Source organism: Schistocerca piceifrons, chromosome 8, assembly GCF_021461385.2.
Source record: "Schistocerca piceifrons isolate TAMUIC-IGC-003096 chromosome 8, iqSchPice1.1, whole genome shotgun sequence".
Taxonomy (NCBI): domain Eukaryota; kingdom Metazoa; phylum Arthropoda; class Insecta; order Orthoptera; family Acrididae; genus Schistocerca; species Schistocerca piceifrons.
This window is the reverse complement of record NC_060145.1, coordinates 476653425-476678633: the sequence shown is the minus strand read 5'-3', so window position 1 is coordinate 476678633 and position 25209 is coordinate 476653425. Positions and strand designations below refer to the sequence as shown.

Sequence of the window (25209 nt, the reverse complement as noted above, 5' to 3'; positions counted from 1 at the left end):
GCATTACCAACGTATTTTTTTGTTGCATGTAATACCAACGGGGGAGCCTCAAAGGCCCATAAAGAATACCACAATTTATTTTATCATAAATCAAGTTTATTTACTTCTGATACCTCTAATAACAATTCAAAATGCTTAGACATTGTTTTTGTATACTGGATAATAAAAGATGTTATTATAATAGGAATAAAATGAACAAATCACGAGATTCAGTTTATATATTTTTTGGAATAATGTTTCAAAATAGTGTTTTCTTATAAAAACGACTTTTTTAATTCGATACACTACATGAAGCAAACAAAATTTACTGTCTCATTCTGCAACGCATTTTTCACACAACACTGTCTTCCTGCAGTGTTTCCCACAGACGTGTTTGTGGCACTGAGAGCAGGTAACAGTTAACTTTCCCAGCTTGTTGTACTTCATCTTTTTAGATGCAGCTTCTTGGCAGCATAGGTGGCACCGTCCACGTGTCCCTGGTTCTGCTGTTGAGGATGATGGTTCTACAGAGCAGCTGAGCTTCTGTTGTGTGATGCTTTCCATTGCCATTATTACTGGCTTCTGAAGTCCATACAAATTTTGTGCCCGTTTATCTACTTGAGATCTTATTAGTTCGAGACCTAAGTTAGTGATAAAAACTCTTCTGCGGTTTAGCAAATTCTTTTTCCAATTTGGAAAGTTGAGGAGGAAGAGTGAATATGCATTTATTGCTGCTATGTCAATGAGTGTGTAGAAGAGGGCCAAAGGCCATCTTCTTGTTCCTCTCTTTGTGCTGTAGTGTCTTGCCATCTGGTCTATGGTGTCCACGCCTCCCTTTGTAGAATTATAAAAAAGATTTATGTTAGTCTTTTTTGAGTCTTCATTCAACACCCCTTCTGAGTGATAAGTTGAAAGCATCAACAGCAGTCGTTTTGGCTTCTCGCGGACTAGCGTTGATGCAAGAGTAACTGGTGGCCTCTGTCTGAGGGTCAGTATAAGCAAAGATGGAAGAGTGTAAACTGCGGCCAGTTGTAGTCTTCAGCTCTTCAGGTATGTGTCGTCTGTTAGACTGTAGGGTGCCAACAAGTGCGAGGTGAAAATCATTCCATAGAGTCTCAGCAAGCTCCACTGAAGTATAGTACCGATCTGTGGTAACATTACGGCCTGATTTTTCAATAGGTTTTATTAGTCTCTTTACAATTTCCATCGGTCCATTTGAATGCTGTGTATTTCCTGACTTGCCTGTATAGATGTCCATGCTGATCACATATCTAGTCTCAGAATCAGACAGCATTCGAATTAGAATGCCGTATTTTCCAGGTTTTTCTTTTAGAAACACCTTGAATGGACAGCGACCACGGAACAAAGACAACATCTCATCCACTGTTGTATGTAGACCAGGAATGAAATACAATGGAAGTGAAGAATTGAAGCTTTCAAAAATTTCCCTCATTGGAGCAAACTTGTCAGTCTGGCGACGAATTTCTCTTGTGTTCTTATCATCAAACCTCAATATTTTAGTCAATTCGAAAAATCGGGTCCGACTCATTGATCCATAGTACACTTGTCGGCCCTGAAGCAAAGACCATAAATCTTGGACAGGTATCTTATTGTCATGATTTGAACCCATGATTAGCAAGAGTCCTATATAACAAAATAACTCATCTTCATCTGTGTGCTGAATACCTAGTCGAGAAGCCTCTTCATTTGAGTGTAGTTTTATTAGATTCATAATTTGAGGTGTAAAAAAGAGCTCTATAGCCTCTTTCGGAGACGCAATTCTTCCTTGTTGTCCTAGCCCCATTCTTTCTCGCACTATATTTTGTACAGAACACAGATATTGTCGAGATGGCTTCGTAATATACTCTCGTCCACTTTTTGCAATGAATTTATCACATTCCGTATCATTATCATCTGGTGGATTGGCTTCAACCTCATCTTCATTCTCAGACGATGAATCAGTTCTAATTTCTTCCACATCATCATCCACTTCACTTTCCTCTAAATCTGATTCGTTCAAAACTTCTTCTAGCACTCTTTCAATGGAACTATCACGTAAACGATGTCTACTCATGTTGCTGGTTCAACAGCAGCAGAAACACTGAAAATAACAATGGTCCGCTTCATAATAATATGTCTGAAGGCAACAATGCCAAAATTCGTTTCATGGTAAGAATTTGAAACGAGAGACTCAACCTCGTAAATCTTTCCTTGCTATTACCCCCCCCCCCGTTGGTAATGCTAGGGTTAATTCGTCCAGATACAGGGTCAGCTAACAGATAGCAACCAATGTGCATCTTACTTAATATAATATATGGTCCTTCACACAAGTGCTGCCACTTGCGATTCTTATGATGAATCAAAGATGGTTTGAAGTGGGTCTTTAATAGCACTCGTTTATTTATACGATACGATAAGACTTTGCCAATGTGTTTGTCATGCGCCTTTTTTCTAAGGTTGGCATGAGTAGTTAAAGATATGAGAGCTTATTGGTTCCGCAACTTCCCCGTGGAGGCATAAAGAATTTGCTAATGGTTTTCAGACTGGGGTGGAGCTGAAATGTCAGTTATTTTTACTTGACTAGTATTTTGCGACGTACCAGGTCGAAAATTTGCGTTCGTATCCCATACGACTTGTGCATCTCTTGATTGCGTGTTATTTGACATCGCGTTTGGTGCTTGGCTCGCCTGTGTGTAAAAAATAGTCGGATTTCCTTGGCTATTATGACCGGCGGTGTCAGGAAAAGCATCCGACGAATTGTCCTGACTGTTGTTCCTGAACTGTTGGTTGGGTTGGTGAGAAAATGTCGCATTTTTCGGCTGTGAAACATTTATTTGCTGAGAGGGAGTGAAGTGAAGTGACTCGGCTGACTGTACTGTTGTGGTCTGTTATAATTGTTCCATTTCTTTCCCTTGTGACGATTTCCATTATTCGTCTTGTTGTTCTGGTACTGGTAATTACCGTTGTGAGTTATCGGTGAATTACCGTATTGTTGCTGTGTGTTTTGATAAATCGGATTGTATCCATTCTGGTGTGGATATTTGTTATATTTTTTCCATTACAGCCGTTGAAACTGTTATGATTAGCGTAAGGCTGAGTGTTTGGTTGTCCCGTGTTATGTTGGTACGACATTCCATTGACGCAATTTGTTATGTGCTGCTGCGGAGCGGGCGGTCCATTATTATAATTATTCCGCGCGCTCGCACGCACATCCTCATAGATCATATCCAAATTGTCAAGAACAGAAAGAAAGGCTTCTAGGTCTTCTTCACTCACATTAACTAGTTTTTCTCTTATTGACACAGGAAGTTTTGACTTTAAGATCATGATTACATCTTTGGTTGAAATGGGCGTGTCCCAATACTGAATTTTACGTAGATATTTTTCAAAATAACGTCTCAAACCTCCTCCTTTGGTGTTGAAAGGTTCGGCGTTGTAAACCTTCTTTCGGAGCCTTTGTTGTGTACCTGAACTCCAGAATTTATTCAAAAAATGCTTTTCAAAATCTGCATAGTTGTGACATTTGTCTATAATTTCTGTACCCCAAATTGATCCTTCACCGTGTACATAGCCTAAAGTGAACTGTATCCGCTGCCTGTCGTTCCATGATTCTGGAAAAGCACCTGTGAATGATTTTAGAAATACCATGGGATGTATATTTCGTTTTTCAGGTATAAAAGGCTGAAAAACTCTGTGTTTTAGCACACTCTCGTCTCGCATTAGTTCAACGAGTGTTAGTTGATCGGCATGACTACGTGACGTAGAAGTTTCGTCACGCATATTATTTTCTGTTGGTGAGAATTGTACCCGACACTCGGGATATTGACGATTATCGTGTTCTGGCGGTAGCAATACTCACTTTTATTGTCACCTTGCAATCCCGTAACTTGTCGTTTCAGTTGATCTATATCATTGCTTAGCTGACGTTTCCATTCCGGAAGATCGTGGCTAAATGCTCGTCTGATTTCACCTAATTCACTGGTTAAAGTGTCACCAGAATTACCGGGAGCGGTTAAGATTTCTGCCGTAGCAGATTTAAGCGTACCCTCTAGTTCAGCGTGTACCTTGCTGACAATGTACTGTTCTTTGGATTGCATCCACTCTTCAAATTCCCTATTAAGTATATTGCTTATATCGGTGTTGACATCTGCGCTCTTTTTTGTCAATATTGACATCGGATATTTGCTGAGCAAGGTCTTCAACTCGCTCGCCAACGTGGTTGACACTTTCTGTCAATTGGCTTACTCTCTTTGAAACATCACTGTAATGTTTCAAAGAGTCACTCGCAGTTGATTTTCACACATCTATTTGGGCCTGCATATCTGTGAACTTGCTACCAATATTGGTCTCGGCGGATTCCACCATCGAAAGAACACTATAAATTTTTGCGTGTACGCTTGCGTTTAGCTCGCTTGCGTAAGCAGTGGCAATGGCTTTAATTTTTTCCTCCATGGTGTCATTCGAATTTTTGATTTGTGCTTGGATGTCGGTAATAACAGAATTTATATTGTTCATTCGCACTTGAGTGTCCTCTATCCTTGATTCTAAACTGTTGAACCTGCTGTCACTTTGATTTGCTAACTGACTGATTTGCGTTTCAATATTGTCACTTTGGTTTAACTGTGCCATTCGAGTGTCAAGATTACCCATGTGAGCTTCAATGTTATCACTCTTGTTTGTAAGCTGTGCCATGTTTGCTTCAAAACTGGTTTTCATATCAGCAAACAATTTTAGTATATCTGACAGCGAGCATTCGCGTGACTGCGACGCGGTCTGTGGCGCCGACAGCTCACTTGTCGCTTCGTCGTCAGTTGTTCCCTCACTACGAGATTCAGGTTTGTTTACACCCGCGCGCGGTCTAAGTTGCCTTGCTTGCTCATCAGCCATCGTAAATTTAAAGTACTTACACTGCACGAGCTAGAAAAGATAATTTTTTTTAAAATTATGATTTTCACTTGTCAGGTGCGTCAAAGATTTCGCGCCCTGATTTCTCAGATATTCCTTGCGCGTTATAAACATTTCAAACTCTGACACACGAAAATGCCAATATGGAAACGGGAGTGATAAAATAAATGAAAAACACTTACAGAGCACTGAAACTGGCACAGATAGCGGCCATTGTGATTTACTAAAATGCACATTCTTGCTAACTATTTCTATCTATTGTAAGCGAAATGATATGATAGAGGCGGATCTAATAGCAAAAGGAAACAGAAATTTGGAAATTAAATTGCTTGAGGAAAAGGAAAAAAAAGCGTAGAGAGTGAATGTCACGAGCCGACTGAATGCTCGGTACGAAAAACTTCAGACCTAATGAAAAATCGTACTCACATTAGTTGTCTTGCGCGCTGCTATTTATTGCTGTTGTGGATTCTTACTGCGATTTTCTGCATATGCGTTCTTCTTTTTATCACTGGTTTTGGCTTCCAATTTTCTCCAGATGGTAGCATGAAAATAAAAGGAACAAATTAGTTTTTAAGTCAAGTCCCTGTTCGGGCGCCACATCTAGCGTTAAAAGGTTTTTTGCTTTTCGTATTTAACCAAATATAACATTGATGATGATAATTTATGGCAATGTTTGCCGACAAGATAAAGAATGCAACCTTTTATCACTAGATTGCGTACTCACGGCAGTTCTCCTTGGCCGTTTTTTGGTACGACTTGGAAGGAGAGAAAAATTAATGAATGATCGTGTGGTACGACTTGGAAAGAGAGAAAAATTAATGAATGATCGCCGATGCGTCGTCGGTTCTCGATTATGTCCAGGAGACGTACAGATTGATTGCGCGAAAATAGTTTCTCAAATGACCTCTTAACCTGGATTGCTTTCACGCAATCAGACTCTTCAATGAAATTACCTAAGGGACCTATTTGAATAATAAAAAAAAATGCAAAACAGTGAAATTTTGTAAAAAAAAAAGTTGTCAGATTGGAAATTGAACACATTAATGGTCTCCCAAATACAATCGAGACACCGCGATAAAGAGCGAACCTGTAACAAAGTTCATTTAAACATAAACATTATTTGTGGTTAATTTAAAGAAAAGAATAAGCATAGATTTTCTGTACAGTGAAGCATCAATATATTCTCAAAGAACAAAGGCGTTAAACTATAAACATTAACAAATTTACAATGAATACAAAACTTACTTTTTTATGTTTTTGTCATAAATGGAGCAGTCCAACAATCACTGCTTTTGTATGTGTGATATTTTGTAAAAGTTAAATGTCCTGGTGTGTGCGTAAGTATTTTTATCGTCACGAGGATTACAAAAGCGGTTTTGTTTTTCTTGGTGATAACGTGGTTTTCACATTAAATGAAATATAACTTGTAGCGGTGCTACACAACACGTCTTAACAAGTCGGCAACCAAACATCAAAGGTAATGAAGTACATGTTAACATATCGGCGACCAGAAGTACAACTAACTATAAAGACTCTAGAATTTTCCTAACAAATGATAAATTGTTCTTTCTTCTGTTTCGCAGCTTCTCGCTATCAAGCGCTGCGGCAATGATTTTAAATATCTGTGCCCAGCGAGTCATAGTGTACTTTTTAAACGCTGGCCGCGCGTCTTGGTATAGGCGCACGTTATAAAGAGATTTCATTTCTTTACTCTCGCGTTGTCATGCTTAGTATCATTACAAACTACAGCTCGGTGTCTATCCTTTTCTCATATGCAAAATGTCTGAAATCCAATAATATCACAAAACATAAAGCTTGGTGTGATGTCACTTCCCTCAGTTAATGTACAGGAGTTGCAGAGCATAACTGTTCCTCTAAATCAGGGGTGGACAAGATGTCAGCTTGTGGATCCTGTCCAGGCCCGAGTGCTGAAGTCTGACTTCACATTTCCTCCACCGCCACGCTGTGCTGTCTGAGCGTGTGGAGGGGAAGAGGGAAAACAGCAAATGTACTGCATATAAATGGCAGTGCAATTGCACTAAATATAACTTAGTTCTTTATTTCACATTTCTCAACAACATACTTAGTGTAATGAATTATTTTTGGTACCCAGAAGACATTATTTTTATCTGGTATACAAAACAGTCGGTGTACAGACAGACACAGACAATTTCACAGTTTCGCACTCAAATTGCCACACAATTGTGACATATTTAGTGTCATAATTGGGAAAAGATCTTTCACACAAGTATGGCTTTCGAAATATTTTAGCACTTTTGCAGCCTCATTATGGAGACTTGGGAAAATCTACCTGAGAAAACCAGTATAGATGTCCTAGACAGTTTTAATGTAAAAAGATGTGTAATTAAAATTGGAATTACCGTGCAGGTCAGTCAGTTACATCTGCACATGCATAAGGGTGCTTTCAACTGAAATGGCAGAAGGTCTTGAAAAGAGATGTAAGACCAACAGTGCCCTCAAAATCTTTATAAAATTATCGTTGCATTTCTTTCAAGGCTACAATGAATTCTTCAAACCTCATGCTTTCTTTAACGCCAGTGAGCTTAGGGAAATGGATTGTCTTTGTCAGAATGTGCCGCTTCTGCAATGTGATGTTCTTTTTAAATGAGTTCCCATTAAATCAGAAAGAACTTACTTTGCAATGTCTTACTGTCAAGTCCACTTAAAATTAAATTCATCCTGAATGTTCTAATTTTAGTTTCTGCACTCCTTTTTCCTTCATAATTTGACAATAGCGAGATTTAAATTGAAAAATCGTTCCAGGCACATCCTTTGAAAACTGTTGCAGCTGAAAATGGAGGTGTGACTTCAGAATATTTACTATTTGTACCACCAATTTTTTTCAAGTACTCCATGCCTGCAAATTTAGTACAAAGTTTGTCAATCGTTGTAATTTTTTTTGCTCTTTCAGAAAAGCTTAAATTCATTCAGTGTGATACTTTGTCACTTCATAGCAAATAAGCAATATCTGTTGCTTATGCAAATTGAGTATTCTCGTATATTTCTTCTGTCATTTATTTTATAGTTCATATGGCAGATATGCAGTGCAGTGATGTCACTCCACAGTGCACCATGTAGAAGCTTATAGACACACTGCTCACATGTGATAACTACTACACAATTGTGAATACAATAAGGGTTATTTGTGTTACAGTGTATTGTTATAAATTTCACTTATTTATGAGCTAAACAAATAAATTTGCCTTTACTTAATAACATAATGCTTCATAAGATATACAACATAGTCACAGCTCTTGCAATATCTTAGATGCCCAGTTATTACACCAATCTTTTGTTGAAAATGTTGTATTTTAAGTAACTCAGCATTAGACTGTGAGAGACTATCCTGTAAATCTGATTACTTTAGCTAAAGTCTTTTTGCTACCTCTTTCGTAATTTATAATTGTAGGCACAAACACGATTGTTGCAGTTACAGAATTGTTTTCTTTACCAGTAGTTCCTTCATCAGTTGGTAATACATTTACCTGTAAAATCTCTTCTACTTCTTTACAGTATCTTTGGAACAGCATCAAGCTTCACCTGTTTTGGAGGAAGATTTCACAATTGGCTTTTCGAATCCCTTTCCCAAACTGAACAGCAAAATGTCTCGAGCACATGTAATCATTAGCAACTGTGAACACATTGGAACATTTGCAAGCATTTATCCTATTATTGTTTCCGCTAATTGTTCGTAGGAAATATATGAAACTGAATTCCTAATTTTTTTAGTTGTGTGGACTGGTTAGTATGACACATGATATCACAATAAACCATTATTTTTCTTTGAAAACAATTCAAAACATACTCTTAGAATCTCTCAGTATACTGATAGCTGCTGCAGAACTCTGCACTTAATTGGCAATCACTGTAAGAACTCTCTCGTGTAAACAGCCTCGTGCTTACTCACAAACAGAATGACGACACAATAGATTACTGTACTGGCGCGCTACACAAAAATGACACATTATTGGTGGGCATACTGAACAGTGACAGAGTAGGCTGTGATGCCACCATCTCAGCTTATTACTGTGCACACCTCGCATGTTCTAGTAGGTTCCACCAGGGGTTGTCCCACTGGCTAATGGAACTAAATAATATTTTCATTATTGCACCAACTTTGTCTTACATGTACTTGGCATTCCATTCTGATTTCAAGTCAATGTGTTGGAAACTCCATCATATGAGTATGTTTAATAAAAATATTGTATTTAGTTTATATTTAAAATTTATAATTGTTAATGTATTGCTACAGAGTTATTGGACACTATTGTCTTGTATTTACATGTTGTAATAAGGGGATCATTTTTTTTACTTACAGGTGAATGTGGACTACACTGAGGATACAGTATCATTTAGTAACTATCCGTTATCTGCAGCTCTTACTTGCACAAAGTTATGCTCAGCATTTGAAGAAGTCTGGGGTGTTACTTAATATTGTCTGGGCATGTGCTGTGAGAAACTGTATCTGTGCAGTGCGTGTAATGTGCACTTTATTTAATTGCCTTAGTGTAAATAAAAGTATTTGAAATGTTGGATTCTTTTTTAATGTAGATTGCTCTATTTAAAGCAGTATCTAGTATAAGGGCCGGCCAAAAAGTTTCTGTTTGAAGGCCATACAGTCCAAAATTTGTATGTTGATCAGGCAAAGTTGCTGCGAGCATTGAGGTAATCATCCTACTGACGCAACAGTTTGAAGATACCTGTTTGGTAAAACACCGTGTCCTGTTGTGTGAAGACGTCTGCAACTGCCTGCTGCACATCTGAGTGGAATCATTGACCCTTCGAAGCCTTTCTTTAGGACCAAAGTGTAATAATTGCATGGCGAGAGACCAGGACTGTAGGGCGAGTGCTCGATTGTCTCCCTCTTGAGATTGTATAACATCTGCGTTATGACTTTTGTGATATTGGGACGTGATTTTGCGTGCAACAGCACAGCCTTTGACACAGTTTTCATTCCAAAACACATTCTTAATCCTCCAGTGAATGTCTACCAGTGTTTGTCCAGTGGTAGTTGAGGAAAAAATAAAAGCACCTCTGCCCTATTTCGACACGCATTTGGTAATAACATTGCCATAGTTCACATTTCCGCATTTTCAAGTTGGAAAGACACGAATGCCACAATAATCCCTTGCCTACACGTCAGTGATTATATACCCACATCGGAGTTTCACTATGTTGCATATACACTGCAGAAATGCCCTCAGACAGAAACATTGTGATCACTCCTTATAGTTAATTGTATAAAAAATTATATAAAAATGGTATATAAAAGAAACTGAGTTCATAAAATTGCTACATTTATGCAGAAAGAGGCAGGTTGATAAGTACTTACCTTAACATGGCACAGTTTGAACAATGGTGAGAGAAATACACAAAAAAGGTAATAGTGCTTCAGGTCTTTGAAGCACTAAATTTCTTCTTTAAGGAAGAAAGAAGAATTGGTTGTTGGAGGTCAGACAAAGGAGGCAGATCACTCCAAATTGAGGCTAAAAGTTACCAGTATGAAACATTGAATACAAATTGTAGTGAGGTTTAAAAGAGAGTTTGCCACACCACTGTACATCTAGAATAGGATCAGAAAATGACACTTCTTTCTATGGTGAGTTAAAAGTTGTGGAAAGGCGGTGACTCTCCCATTTATGTAGGTTCTACAGTGAGTGCTCATCATGTTGTCTTGAGTGAAAAACTGTTTGAGCACTCGTGTTTCTATCACAACCAGTTGTCACAGAGTAACAAGGAAAGCAACACCCACGTGATAATGACGTGGACAAGTGAATAATTTTTTTGGGCCATACACATATTGTGTATGATATCAGTATAATGCATATTAGGCACATGACACAATGTTGGGGAAGATTAGGAGAGAAAGCTTATGCATGCAGCACAGCAGTGTGAAGTATGACATGCTAACATGAGCATAATTAGCAGCAAATAACACTGCCAACTAGTGAGAAATTGATTGATAGTGCAGATGCATGATCAATAAAATGAGATTGTTTCATCAGGTGCTACACAAGGAACAGGAGTAACTGACACTAAAATTAAGTTGTATTTATGTAACATAATGTTCCATCAGAGTCAGAAGATGTCATTAGATGTCAGTTTAATTTTTTGTCAAAAGTAATCCTAAACCATATTCCGAAATTGTGTCTTGTTTCTCCACTATGCAGTGCCACAAGTTCCTCCAAAAATCGTAACACAACACACACACAAATGTAATACTAACTAATGTAAATCCACCCGATGATGGAGGTTTAAACCTTCGAAACGCTTCGTGGAAATAAATAAAACGGTGACTGGTAACAGTAAACTTGTTTCATTTAATGTCAGTAACATTCACAGTAAAGCCTAACCTAAAAATGTTCGTATTTAAAGTTAATCTGCCCAGTCAGGCAATCAAGGCTATTTTCGAGTACAAAAACAGTGCAGAAAAGGTCGCAATGATGACACAACACATACACTTCAATAGGAATTGTCTCAAGAATAACATCATCCCAAATTATGTCAAGATTGACATCAAAACAAACACGACAACTGTGAAGAAAATACTGGAAATCGCACGAAAACTCTGGGTGAAAAATGAACTGGAAGAACTTCATATTAAAAAACAAATGTTCAACACACAACTTTATAATGCAGAATTACAGTTGGGAAAGTTGCTTCATAGATTAGAATATGATTCCATAACCAAAAGAGTCAAAGAGTACACAGAGTTCATCGTACAGAAAACGAAAGCTACACAGAAGAAAAAACTAGCCAATCTTATAAAGCAACAATTACCTCCCAAACCAAACCAAAATAGCCAAAAGAAACACACATTCTACACACCTTTCCTCAACAACACGAACATAATATTCACTGCAGAAGAAGAGGCACTACTCTGCAAAGGCTTAAAACACAATGTTCAAGCTCCGCTGGACCAAAAGAACCAAGAAAAGCTCATCACTTGTGTCACACAGATCTCGACCATCGCCTTTAAGAAGCAAACTGACAGAATATCAGCCTGCCACAAAAATTAACGAAATCATTGAAAAGGAAATTACAAAACCATTCCCAGCATACAAGAAAAGAGAAGAAACCCTTACACGTACCATTAAGACTAAATTAAACATGAATAATGCAATAATTGTAAAAGCTGACAAGGGCAACACAACTGTTGTAATGGACAGAACAACATACATAGAAAAAACTTTTAGACTTCTTCCAAACCAGCAACATAACTGAAATACATAAAGATCCAACAGCCAGAATACAACTGGAGATTAAACACATTTCAAACAACATTAACTTTCTACTCACCATCCAAGAAGCAAGAAACATTGTAACAATGACCCCACAAGCACCTTGCCTTAGATCACAGCCAAAGATCCACAAAAATGGCACCCCCATGAGGCTTATAGTGAACTGTAGGAACAGCCCAACATTCAAGCTCAATAAAATGCTCTTCAGAATTCTCAAAGAAGCATACACATTCAATAATGAGAGAACACTTAAAAACACAACAGAATTCACACAATATGTCAAAAACATACAAGTACCTGATGGAGCCACACTTGCCTCATTTGACATACAAAACCTTTATTCGTCTGTGCCAATAAATCCCACACTACAGATAATCAATGCCAACCTACATAAACACAAAAAAATCCCTTCAACTCACATTAATTAACTAATGGACCTGCTTGAATTCACACTTTCACACAACTATTTTAAATTTAACAATAAAATCTACAAACAAACAGATGGTCTGGCAATGGGCTCAGATCTTTCCGGGTTGGTAGCAGAAATATTTATAAGTAACCTAGAAGACAAAATCCTGAATTCCAATCACCACCTCCTCAAAAATATCATCTACTACTACAGATATGTAGATGATAACATGATTTTAATGAAAGGCACTAAAGATGACATCAGTGAGTTGAATCAGAAATTTATCAGAAGCCTACCACAACACATACCACAATCCACAACTCCTTGCCACCCTGCAGCACGCAAAATGGCAGCATTCTGGTACATGATTAATATAGCTATCCAACTACCAATCTCTGAAGATAAATGTGATCAAGAAATTGAAATAATAAAACAAACAACTATTGAAAATGGTTATAACAGCTCCATAGTAGACACCCTAAATTGCTCAGTAATGGCAAAGCAAAGCTGAAATGTGTAGGCAGTCCTATAGAGAGGCTGTCCTACCCCCAAAGTCAGTTTAATTCAAGAAAGAAATGGCCTGTTCCACATTTTGTGTCGAGAAGTCTGGAGATAGGGAAACAAAACAGAGCGGCCTAGTCCTCTGGTTGAGTGAATCCACGGAGGAGTAACCTAAACTGTTTTTAGTATAGAATGAATAGGGGACACTTTCATCTGCAAGAAACAAATGTTGTACAGTATTTGCCCATAAAAAGGGCTGATCTCAGTTATTAAGACTTGAGGAGATGTGTTGAATGTCAGTCACGTTGTCGTAGGGGGCATCCAAACTCGCTAGAAACAAACAAATTTACCCAGGAACCAGTGTTTGGTAATATGCATTCTGTGTATGTTGATGTTTTCAAACCTAAGCTTTCGATTGTCAAGGATGAAATTAAGGATATCTCTAGTGTTGAACCACCGCTGTTACCTAACAATGTATTTCAAATTCAACCAAGAAAACATATCCCATCCTCCTCTAAGGGATGTGTAATGACCAAGCACAGATATCATGGTATGGTTAATTCCATGCTAACTGTTCGAGACTAAATAAGTAATCCTTCATGAACATTTAAAGGAAACATTCTTAAATTTAAACAATGGAAAATCCAGGATAGAATTAACAATATTATAAAAGGATAGTTGCTACTTACCATATAGCGGAGATGTTGAGTTGCAGAAAGGCACAACAAAGTGACTGTTGGAAAGTTAGCTTTTGACAAACAAGGCCTTTGTCAGAAGTAGACAACATACACACATACACAAATGCAATTCACATACACGTGACCACATTCTCTGACAGCTGGAGCCGGGAGTCTTTTTATCATACCTTTCTACAACTCAGCTATATGGTGAGTAGCAACTATCCTTTTTCTCACCCATCCAGCCCCTTCCTTGTTCCCATTCCAGCACTACACAGCCCTCATTCCACCACGTCTTTTTACTTCTCTCTTCTTCCGCTACCTCCCTCCCCTCTGCCCTCTATCCAACCTCCCGACTGCACGTAGCTGTCATACCCTCTCCCCTCCTCGTCTCTGCATGCTCCCCAGCAGTGCGCTTTACTGTCCACTACCCCTACCCTACTATCCCTCTCCCTTCCCACCACAGCCTCCTCCTTACCCCCACTCCCATCATGCACCGGTGCTGCTGCTCACAGTGTGACTTCAGTTGCCTGAAACTGCAGTTACGCGCGCGCTTTTGTGTGTGTGTGTGTGTGTGTGTGTGTGTTTGTTTTTTTCATCTATTTTTTGACAAAGGCCGTATTGGCTGAAAGCTTTATTTGTGACAGTCTTTTTGTTGTGCCTATCTGCGACTCAGCATCTCCACTATTTGGTGAGTAGCAACTTTCCTTTTCATAATATTGTTACATTCCATCCCGGATTTTCCATTGTTTGACTTTTCATTATATGGGTACATTCCATATATTTATTACGGATAAATGAAATGAGTAACAAATTGTAATAGGGTACCAGATATGTTAGTATAATTGTAAAGAGTGGATTAAAGGAGTTTTACAAGACATATTTTGTCTGAGTAGGAGAATCTATAATGTAGCATGTATTACTTGTGAGAATGACCTATGTTCCACTGAACATGATCATGCTGGTGAAAGATGGCCATGTCTTTAATAAATATTTTATGCAGTGAGAAACGTTCACTGTGCGTTCCCTGATCTGTGCAGATGGTGCCTATGCAGTGACCTAATACAGCCGCGCGGGATTAGCCGAGCGTTCTAAGGCGCTGCAGTCATGGACTGTGCGGCTGGTCCCGGCGGAGGTTCGAATCATCCCTCGGGCATCGGTATGTGTGTTTGTCCTTAGGATAATTTAGGTTAAATGGTGTGTAAGCTTAGGGACTGATGACCTTAGCATTTATGGTAAGTCCCATAAGATTTCACACGCATTTGAACATTCTTTTGACCTAATACAGCAGGAGCAAAGTGTGGCATGGTGAGCACAGTAGCACTTGCTGGATGTGGGAATTTATGCCTTGGTGATGCCTCTTGAAGGTGTCATGAATGCCGCAGAGAAAACAGACAGACTGCAGTGCAAATGCTCAAGACAAATGAAGTCTGTAAATTGTAATCTTAAGTTGAGTTCAGTGTGGTCAGGCATATTGAATGATGTACTTGAAGTTATGAGTTATTGATAATTAGATCTGTCTTCACAACTGATGTAAATAATTGAAACAACACAGCAGATTATCATTGAAGACATGTTCATAATTCAGTAACTGAAAATAGTGAGTCACTTTCTTACAGCATAACCCTGCCTAGAGACGAAGTCGAGAGGAGTAAATTCACGTACGGCTGTAGTGCAGCGTAACTGGACCACAAGAACAAAACAAAAAGGTGATCATATTTTAACAAGAGCAGTAAAAGATAATTTAGACCACATCAAACTGACAAATCTGCCACACAGTTTTCTGTACTCATGGTGTTACAGTTAAATTTCCATAAACACACACAAGGGAAACACCACAGGGTGGACAGAGATCATCCTGGAGTTGCAAATTTTATACGTCAGCAAACAGGACATGGAACCTGCAGCTGAAGCTGTGAAGGTTGGGCGTGCAATGGAGTTTATAGGTGTACAATGCGCTGAGTGATGAGAAACAGTCAGGATACACAAGGATGTGGGTGTCCCATGCAGGTGCAAATGAAAGCCAAGGTTTAGCAGTTAAAAACAAAATATTTTCTTTGATACAGGGTACAGTGAACATGACTTAGGAACAGTGTTTTAAACAAAAGTCACTTGAGGGGCCACTGCGACTGATTATCTGTGGAACAGTAGGGAGAAATGCTGGTTTGAGAGTAGAGAGAGTATCGCCTCCTCAACTCATGCTTGGCTCAGATCCCCTCTCCAGCACGTGACGCCACCCCCAGTTGCCCTCTTGGCTGCCACAGATTCCGTGGAGGAAAGCTTGGTCCGTCAGCATCCTTACTAGAATGAACCACTTTTGGTCTGAATTGTAAGTGGCATTCAAAAACAATTGAGCTGGAGGCATAATTACTGAAACCAGTACCTGTACGTTAGAAGTATTGACCCTGGCTGTTGAGACACTTGTCCCACTGTGACACAAGGTGGTGAATGGCTGGCTCATAAAATGCCCGGGGCTGCGATGTTAACCAGTTCTGCACGTACAGCTGGATGTTGTCGTCTGAGGTGAATTGTTTGCCCCTCAGAGCCTTTTTAAGGGGAGCAAACATGACGTAATCACAGGGAGATATGTCCATACCGTATGGACGGTGGCCAAGAACCTCCCATTTGAATTTCTGTTGGAGTGCCATTGTGTTGGCCGTATGAGGTTTTGCATTGTTGTGGAGCAGAATGACCTCACAGGTGAGATTGCCTGGTTGTTTTGATTTGATCACTTGGCGAAGGGTGGCCAAGGTGTGTGTGTAACGCTGGGCATTCACTGTTGTCCCGTGCTGCAGGAAGTGAATCAGAAGGGGGCCATCTTGGTCAAAGAAGAACGTCAGCATAACTTTTTCTGTACTCGTGTGGATGGTCTTGGCTTTTTTTGGTGGTGGTGACCCTGGATGCTTTCACTGAAGACTGTGTCATTTTGGTTGTGGTTTGAAGTGATGACCCCATGACTCATCTCCAGCCACCACTGGTGCCAGGAATGCATTCCCTCCCTGAGCATAGTGCTGCAGATGAACAAGACAGTGGGCCATTCGACATGTTTCCTGGTGTGGATGAAGACTGTGGGAGCACCCATTGGACACATACTTTGTGCATGTGCAGTCGTTCCTTCGTGATATTGTGAACACTTCCGACACTCAATCCGACTGCGGTGGCTACAGCTTTCACTTTCACTTAGCAGTCCTGCATAATGAGTACATCCACCAGCTGGATGATGTCGTTGGTAATGCAATGGGGTGCTCCAGACTGTGCATCATCGGCTAATCATATCCGTCCTTCCCTGAAGTGCTTGTGCCACGCCTTGACTATTGCAAGGGACATAAAGTGTTCACCATACACTTGTGACATTCGTCGATGAATGTCCATTCCTCTTACTCCTTCCGCTGTTAGAAAACGAACAATATCTCTTTGCTCTTGACACCTCCATGTTACTGTTTGCAACGTGACTGGCAGCAATCGATGATTGGTGCATGCTGCTGCTAGCTCTGTATAGTCACGTGACGTGCATGCGTGCCCTCTAGAGACAGATGTGAACTTCCACACTATGGTCGGAACCACATCTTGTTACACATGTCACAATATTACCCTCCTGTCATCGGTTTGCGCATTCCAGACTCTGGCTTTTCTCTTTCTGAACGCCCCTTATACTAGGTGAATCTGTCACATAGGTCATGCAAGAGGATGCCAAATACTCACTGTGAACTCATGTCAAGAACAATTTTCAAGTGGTTAATAAATTTTGCCCTGTGCCCCTAGGCTGACTATGGCTTGTACATTCTGCCCCCTCCTGTTGAAGTGATGACATATTGTTTACAGCTTGTCATGAGCTTCCATGGAGAGATGGGTTGCACTGGTGTGGACCTTAAATTTTAGGGGCTACATATAAATAAATTTATCATAATCTTTCAAAAGGGGATGTATAGTTAGTAACAATGGTAATATAAGCAATGTTAAAATACAGGTCTTTATGGAGGTTGTTAAGATGTCAGTGGCCAAAGTGGGTGAGGGCCACGGGTTGGTTAGGCATTTGGGCAACAAAGATGAGCATGTTTCCCACTGCAGCAGACTAGACTAGCTGGAGAGAAAGCATAATTGTGTTCCTGCAACACTTGAACAACTAGCGTGAGCCTAGAGCCTTGATCATTGTGCTAAAATACACACATCAAAAAAAGTTTTGTATCACCTCGGTTCCAAGAGGTTCAGCATACTATCCACAAGTTGATCAAGGCACTGTTAGTCCAGATTGTCCTGCTCCTCAACGGTGATTCAGCGTAGATCGCTCAGAGTGGTTGGTGGGGTCACATCGTTCATAAACAGCCCTTTTCAATCTATCCCAGGCATGTTCGATAGGGTTCATGTCTGGAGTGATGTCGTTACCCTGAAGGAAGCCATTCACAAGATGTGCACGATGGGGGTACGAATTGTCGTCCATGAAGATGAATGCTCCATCAATATGCTGCCAATATGATTGCACTATCGATCGAAGGATGACATTCAAGTATCGTACAGCCCTTACGGCGCCTTCTATGATCATCACCGGCGCACGTTGGCCCCACATAGTGTCACCCCAAAAAATCAGGGAACCTCCACATTGCTGCACTCACTGGATAGTCTGTTTAAGGCGTTCAGTATGACAGGGTTGCCTCCAAACACATCTCCGACGATTGTCTGGTTGAAGGCATATGCGACACTCATCGGTGAAGAGAACGTGATGCCATTCCTGAGGCGATCATTCGGCATGTTGTTGGGCCCATCTGTACTGCGCTGCATGGTGTCGTCATTGCAAAAATGGATGTCAGGAGTGAAGTTGTGCATTTTACAGCCTGTCACGTACAGTTTGAGTTGTACCACGATATCTTGTGGCTGCACGAAGAGCATTATTCAACACGGTGGTGTTGCTGTCAGGGTTCCTCCGAGCCATAATTCGTAAGTAGTGGTCAACCACTGTAGTAGTAGCCCTTGGGCGGCCTGAGGAGGCATATCATTGACAGTTCCTGTCTCTCTGTATATCCTCCATGGATGAACAACATCGCTTTGGTTCACTCCGATACACCTAGACACTTCCTTTGTTGAGAGCCCTTCCTGGCACAAAGTAACAATGTGGATGCAATCCAACTGTTGTATTGACCATCTAGACATGGTTAAACTAGAGTGGAACTGATTGGCTGTCGGACCCCCTCCATCTAATAGGCACTGCTCATGCATGGTTGGGTTTAGTGACATCTCTGAACAGTCGAAGAGACTGTGTCTGTGATATAATATCCACAGTCAACGTCTGTCTTCAGGAGTTCTGGGAACCAGGGTGATGCAAAACATTTTTTTTATATGTGTATACCTTAGTAGAGAAGGAGAGACTCTGGGAACTAGGCTCTCAATGGTGAGCCACATTAGAATGACATTTAGTAACCAATGGGTGAACATTTTATTTGCAATAGTACTGAATGTCAGTACCTATATGACTAACCATTGAAATCAATAATTATTTGTGATGGTGTACTTCTAAAAATAAAAACTGAGATATGAAAGAAGAAATATGTATTTGGTGTGTCTTTCCTTCAAGAATGAAGACTGGATGAATGATTCCAGATGAGGTAAAGTACGTAAGCATGATAAATATCAGTTAATTTTTTCAATGAGATTTAAGTACATGCCCTTTTTAAAATAAATTCGAACAAGTTAACTTCACCTTGATTGTAATTTAAATGCATATTTTAGTATGTGGTGTTCAAGTTTGACGCAGCATGCACGTAGAGTTCAGAGTGACACTCTTAAGACATGCATAAATGTAATGCACTAAACTACATTGCAAGAAAAAGATTGGTCCTTTTAGAGATTTCCAGTTTACTCAAAATTTAATGTTGCAACAGAGCATATGGAGTACATGAAATGATTGCATTTACAGATCAGTAGCACAAGCAGTTCTCAGGTGCTGAAACATCCATATTAGTATCAGGTGTAGCCTCCATGGGCGGCAATGCAGGCTGCCTATGGCATCCAGTCAAGGGTACAGATGACGAATACTGTCCTGGGATGTGTTATGCCGTGCCTGCTCAACCCATTCACCTAGTTATGTAAGAGCTGTTGGTTGACAACTGCATGATCACTTCATACCATCATATCCCACATATGCTCGATTGAAGACAGGTCCAGGGATCATAATTGCCGGGGAAATTACTGCGTCTTCTGCACGGCACGCTAAGTTTCACGGGGGCAGTGTGTGGGCGAGCATTATCCTTTTGGAACAACACATCACCTTCTTGTTGCAAAAACAGCAAAAGAATGAGTTTAACAACGTTCTGCATGTACTGAGCGCTGGTTAGTGTTCCCTCCAGAAACAGCAAAGGTGAAAGAGAATTGTAGCTTAATGCACACCAGACCATAAAGCCTGGGATGGGGGCAGTGTGCCTTGGATGCTTGCACTCTTCTAAATAACACTCACCACTTCTACATTGTATGTGCAAACAACCATCACTTCCATGCACGCAGAATCTGCTTTCATTGCTGATGACCACAGCATGCCATTCCATCTTCCAAGTGATCCTTTGACAGTGCCAGTCGAGTCGTGTATGTCGATGCTGCAATGTGAATTGAAGGTGACTAGAGATATGCGTGCCCATAGTCTTACTGCTAACAACAGGTTCACAAGAGTTTGTGTTGACACGTCTGGGCTCACAAACCCTCTTATCTGTGTTATGATAATCCTGGCGGGCGTCTGTGCTGTGTCGATGTCCAGAACCTCATCTACATGTGTGAGAATGTTCACACGATCACTGATACCAGAATCATTGCACAACTGTGCAGCACGTTCACCTTGTGTGGCAGTTGTTTGGAAGGACCGTCCTACCACTTGGAAACCACAATTTCACCCCTTTCAAACTCCCTCAGTTGACTGTAGGAAGCACGAGTCTCTCTCCATGGCATGGTTGCCTGCTTGCTTCTCATGTCTGCACCACACTGAGTCCTCTGCCTGTGAACACTCCTTATTAAAGGGTAGACACAGACGGTGCTCTGGTAGCTATGCCACAATAATATCTGTTGGTGGATGATGTTGAAACCATTTATAGCACATCTACTATCCCCGAGGTGGCATATGCCACCATCAGAATAAAACTGGTGTCGTCTTTGTAGGAGTACTAATTTTCTTTCCAGCAGTGTAATATCCACAAAGATAAGGGTTAAATGATACACCATAACTCAGGCAGTGAAATATGTCATTTAGCCTAGCAACATTAATTGTTTGAACCATCATAATACAAAATCAGTAGTAAATCACCATGAAACATCCTGCAGCACGCAGTAATCAAATACATGTTATAATATGTGAAATGAATTTAGATGCCAACTGCAGACACTAGTGAAATATGTCAGGATAATGTTTAGCTTCCAAAATGGCTCTGGTGTTTTTAATTTACATCATACTAGAACAGTGTGCTCAAATTAATATTGTGAGTTGTTGTGCTAAAATCAAGGTCAATGTTATGAATCTTTCCTTGTATGTGATAGTGCAGTGTAAAAGTCTGTTCAAAGTGCGTTGATGACTAATCACACAATATTGTATATCACTGTTCATTGCAGGAAAGCAATTTGCTTTCTCAATTAATAATCACATTCTGTGCCAGGTAAAATAGTTCTTACTAATAATTCATACGATATCCAGTTTTCACCAGATAAATAGAAAAATCTATATGCTATCTTTACAAAAGTGCAACCCCTCACATGTACGAGGGTATGCTGAAAAGTAATGCCTCTGAATTTTTTATGTGTACACTCTTAAAGCTTTTTAATAAAACAAAATTTATTAACATTCTGCAACTCTATTCCTGGTGTCTACACATTTATTTCTCAATTTAGTCACCCTGGTGACAAACACATTTCTCCCGAAGAGAGGCTAGTTTGTTCACACTGTCACTGTAGAATGTTTGCCTTTGTTGATGGACCCACAGCCTCACCTCTGCTTGCACCACTTCATTACTATCAAAGTGAAGTTTTGGAAACAAGTGGAAAATCATGGGACCAAGTTGGGACTGTACAGAGGATGATCAGTGATGGTGAACTTGAGGCATCAGATGCTGTGCTTGTGTACAGTCTGGCATTGTCGTGCTGAAGGAGAGGGTACTCAGTGTGTGGATGACCTCTTCAGATTTGTGCTTTCAGTTTTCTGAGGGTCTCTCACGCACCGACATAGTTACATTACTTACCGCCATGTCCCGTGCTACAATTTGGAGCCCTCTAGTGGTGGAGGGTTGCAACATGTGTTAGTGAAGTGAGAATGTCGAGTGAGTAATATGTATGATGTGTAATATCTCAAGCGATATTGAGAACAGAACAAAATAAAATAAGAGGTATTACTTTCCAGCGTAGCCTCGTAATATGCCAGTACTCCTACTTGATATATTTAATCTTTGCACACCTGACCATGATCCTCTGCTGATCTAATACAGAGTCAGACGTGTCTGTAGGTATGATCTGGTTTTGATATACATCATCACATAAAGAAGAAACATCTAATGCTTAGGGAAAACAAGCAAGTCAAGAAAGAATATTGGTGCCATGACACTTTCGTGGAGTAGGAAACTGAAATAACAGTAATAAATATTGGTGTGAAAAGTTGTGATGAAGACAGTTATCAGAAACTCAAGATATCCACAGCTAGGAAACTGGATGACAGTTTGACCGAGACCTACACGGCAAGAGAGAAAATTGATGTGAGTGACAAACTTACAAGTTCGACTTCAGGTGCTACTCAACAATGAATTATTATGAAAGGCAAGCACTCTCCATTTACTTTTACTTTTTAAATTGGTTTAATTTACTGTCACTTCACTTTAAAACAGAAGGTTAGGTATAATACTGATTTTACACTGACAAAATGTCTGGTGCCAGTAACGCTGCAATATGGGTGGTTCTGTCCCAGCCCATTCCCTGGCATGCCCACACATTTCAGTAAACAGATATCAGTGTGCTCGCATGTAAACTACAATGAGTCGTGTAACAGATAGCGTGTTATAACCTACTTGTCTATGACACTGTCAATGGTACTTTGTGAGCCTTTTGTTCAGCAAATGTTTGAATCACAGCATCAAAGTCTAGTTGCTTTGCCAAATTCTATTCATTTGCCAGGCCTCATTGACCTGATCATGTCATCTTTTTGTATTTCCATAAAAACACAAATGTTCATCTAAGATCTTCACTGTTTCATGTTGTGTTTTCATGTTAGACACTAGATTGTCAACAATGCCTTAAAAAGAATTTATCTTGAATAAATCTTCTGCATTCACATCCGTCACTTCATTCCTGGATTCATCAGTAAATGATTTCACCTCCGGAAGTTCAGTATCAAAATTAACTGTTCACTCTGCAGCACAAAAAGTAGGCCACCCCTGAATTCAAGCGTGTAGGCCACACCTGACTGTGTACAACCAACATAGCATAGCTGTGTCACAGTTCCTCTAAACCATCTGCAGTACAGTAATTTGACTATATGAAACTGATACCACTAGAGACTACTAGAAAAACACTGCTCTTTATGGTATTCAGTCCAGATGTAAACCAATACTGTCATACAACAAATATTAGAAAACATGTTATTAGAGATGAAACAGTTGTTAACACTTGTAAATTAAACTGTATTACAATAAGTGACATGGAGGAGGCTTATCACACTCATTAAATGACATGATGAGTAGTTGTTCATGATCCGAATTTGAACCCACTGTTAACCAAATAAAGCTTGCATGTCTGATCGAGGCTCAACTAGGCATAGAGAGATGTGAAATACTGAAATGTTCACCAATATCAGTTTTCAAGGCCAAATATCTGAACCTGGAAATAAATTACGATACATGATTACTAAGAAGGTTTCATCAAGCTTCGAGAAATCTGTAACTAAAACAAATTTGAGGGTTGTAGACCTAACAAAAGTCCTATGAGTTACAAATATAAACAATTTAACTGGAAAACATCATATATTGTGGTGAAGGTGAAAGAGATATTGGGTTATTGACACTGCCCTTATAAGACCCAAGGAGACTGGCAACACTATGGTTGTTGGACCTCTTTTGGAATATTGCTGAATACTGTGCAGCCATTACCTGACAGGATTGATGGCGAACATCAAAAATGTTGAAGGAAGGCAGCTGTTTTTTGTAGAATAGTGTATTAGGGAGAGAATGTTATGGATGTTTTTTTTTTTGTCCCTTGAGGTTTGGGGGGGGGGGGGAGGGGGGGGGGCGCAGGGGCAAGTTGGGGATCCAATATCAAAACAAATGCTTTTTCACTGTGGCACATTATTTTCATGACATTTCAACCATCATATTTCTCCTCCAAATGCAAACAGTTTTTGTTGCCACCACTGTGTGAAGGATTATATTACAACTGTAATAACATAAGAAAAATTAGAACTCACACATAAAGATTTTGGTCTTCGTTTTTCTCCAGCTTCGTACATGAGTGGAACGGTCAAAAAATTGAAGCAATTCTGTGAACTCTTTACTCTGTAATTCACAGTTAAGTGTTTTGCAATCATGTCTCATTGTGATGTAAATGAAGTGCCTCAGAAGAATGTAATTTCCATTGTGCAGCATTTATTGTTTCAGACACATTGAGTATATTTTATAAGTGCTCAAAATGTGAATGATATAGTATGTGTACACAAGTATATACAATTATCTGGCTGCCGCCAAATCTTTACTTTTACAATCCGCTTCGTTATCTTCGTAGAATACATAATTTCTTACTGCGATATCTAATTCAGAGTGCTTACAAGAAGGAATAGTTTCCTGCATTGTTCTATTGCTAGCTAGTAGAAATATTTTGTTGTAGCTATGTTTATCATGAGTGTATTCTTTAACTAATTTTTACTTAAATATTTGAATGAAATGACAAAAGATGTGCCTGCTCATATTATAGCAAAATAGCTGTGTTATGTTGTACGACAGACTTGGGTAGAGTATACAAAATGTTTGATCCTTCAAAGGTTTGTGTGGCTTTGTGTCTGGAGCCTGTAGTAGCCACGGCTTGTGGCTACGGGACAGCCAGGTTGGATGGCTGATGAGCTGGCTTTCCAGCTACAGCCCAGTGCCAAGGCAAGACTGAAAAGAGCGAGCCAGTGGTGGTGGGAAAACAGCCTCCCCGGCCCGGGATGGGCCAGAATGGCTGCAGCACACGGCTCTGCCTCTGCTGTTCCTTTTGACATAAAACTGTTTTCTTCCACTCTTGCATCAGTATAAGAGAAGCAAGCAGAAATACACATCAGGCAGATAGAATTGTCACTCTTATTGAAGAAGGTGGATGTTCCATCAGAGAAGCTGGCAGAAGGTATGGCATGCCACATACCACTACAGCGAGATGTAAGAGGAACTATCTTGAAAGAGGCACTAACAACAGGGCTCCTGGCTCAGGCAGAGTGAGCTCACAGCAGGAGGACAGGGAGCTAGTGTCCGAGAGCACAGAAAATCCCTCTCTGAACACA

General features: G+C 39.9%; 1 protein-coding gene across 2 annotated transcripts in view; it reads left to right on the top strand.

Annotated features, from left to right (window-relative positions):
* Positions 1-9437, top strand: part of LOC124711606 (ribosomal RNA small subunit methyltransferase NEP1) — a 64865-nt gene extending 55428 nt beyond the window's left edge. For both annotated transcript variants that reach the window (XM_047241768.1, XM_047241769.1), the window contains exon 5: positions 9224-9437. In XM_047241768.1, the coding sequence (XP_047097724.1) occupies positions 9224-9337 (114 nt within the window). In that variant the 3' untranslated portion in view covers positions 9338-9437. The remainder of the gene's footprint in view (positions 1-9223) is intronic.
* Positions 9438-25209: the final 15772 nt, after the last annotated feature.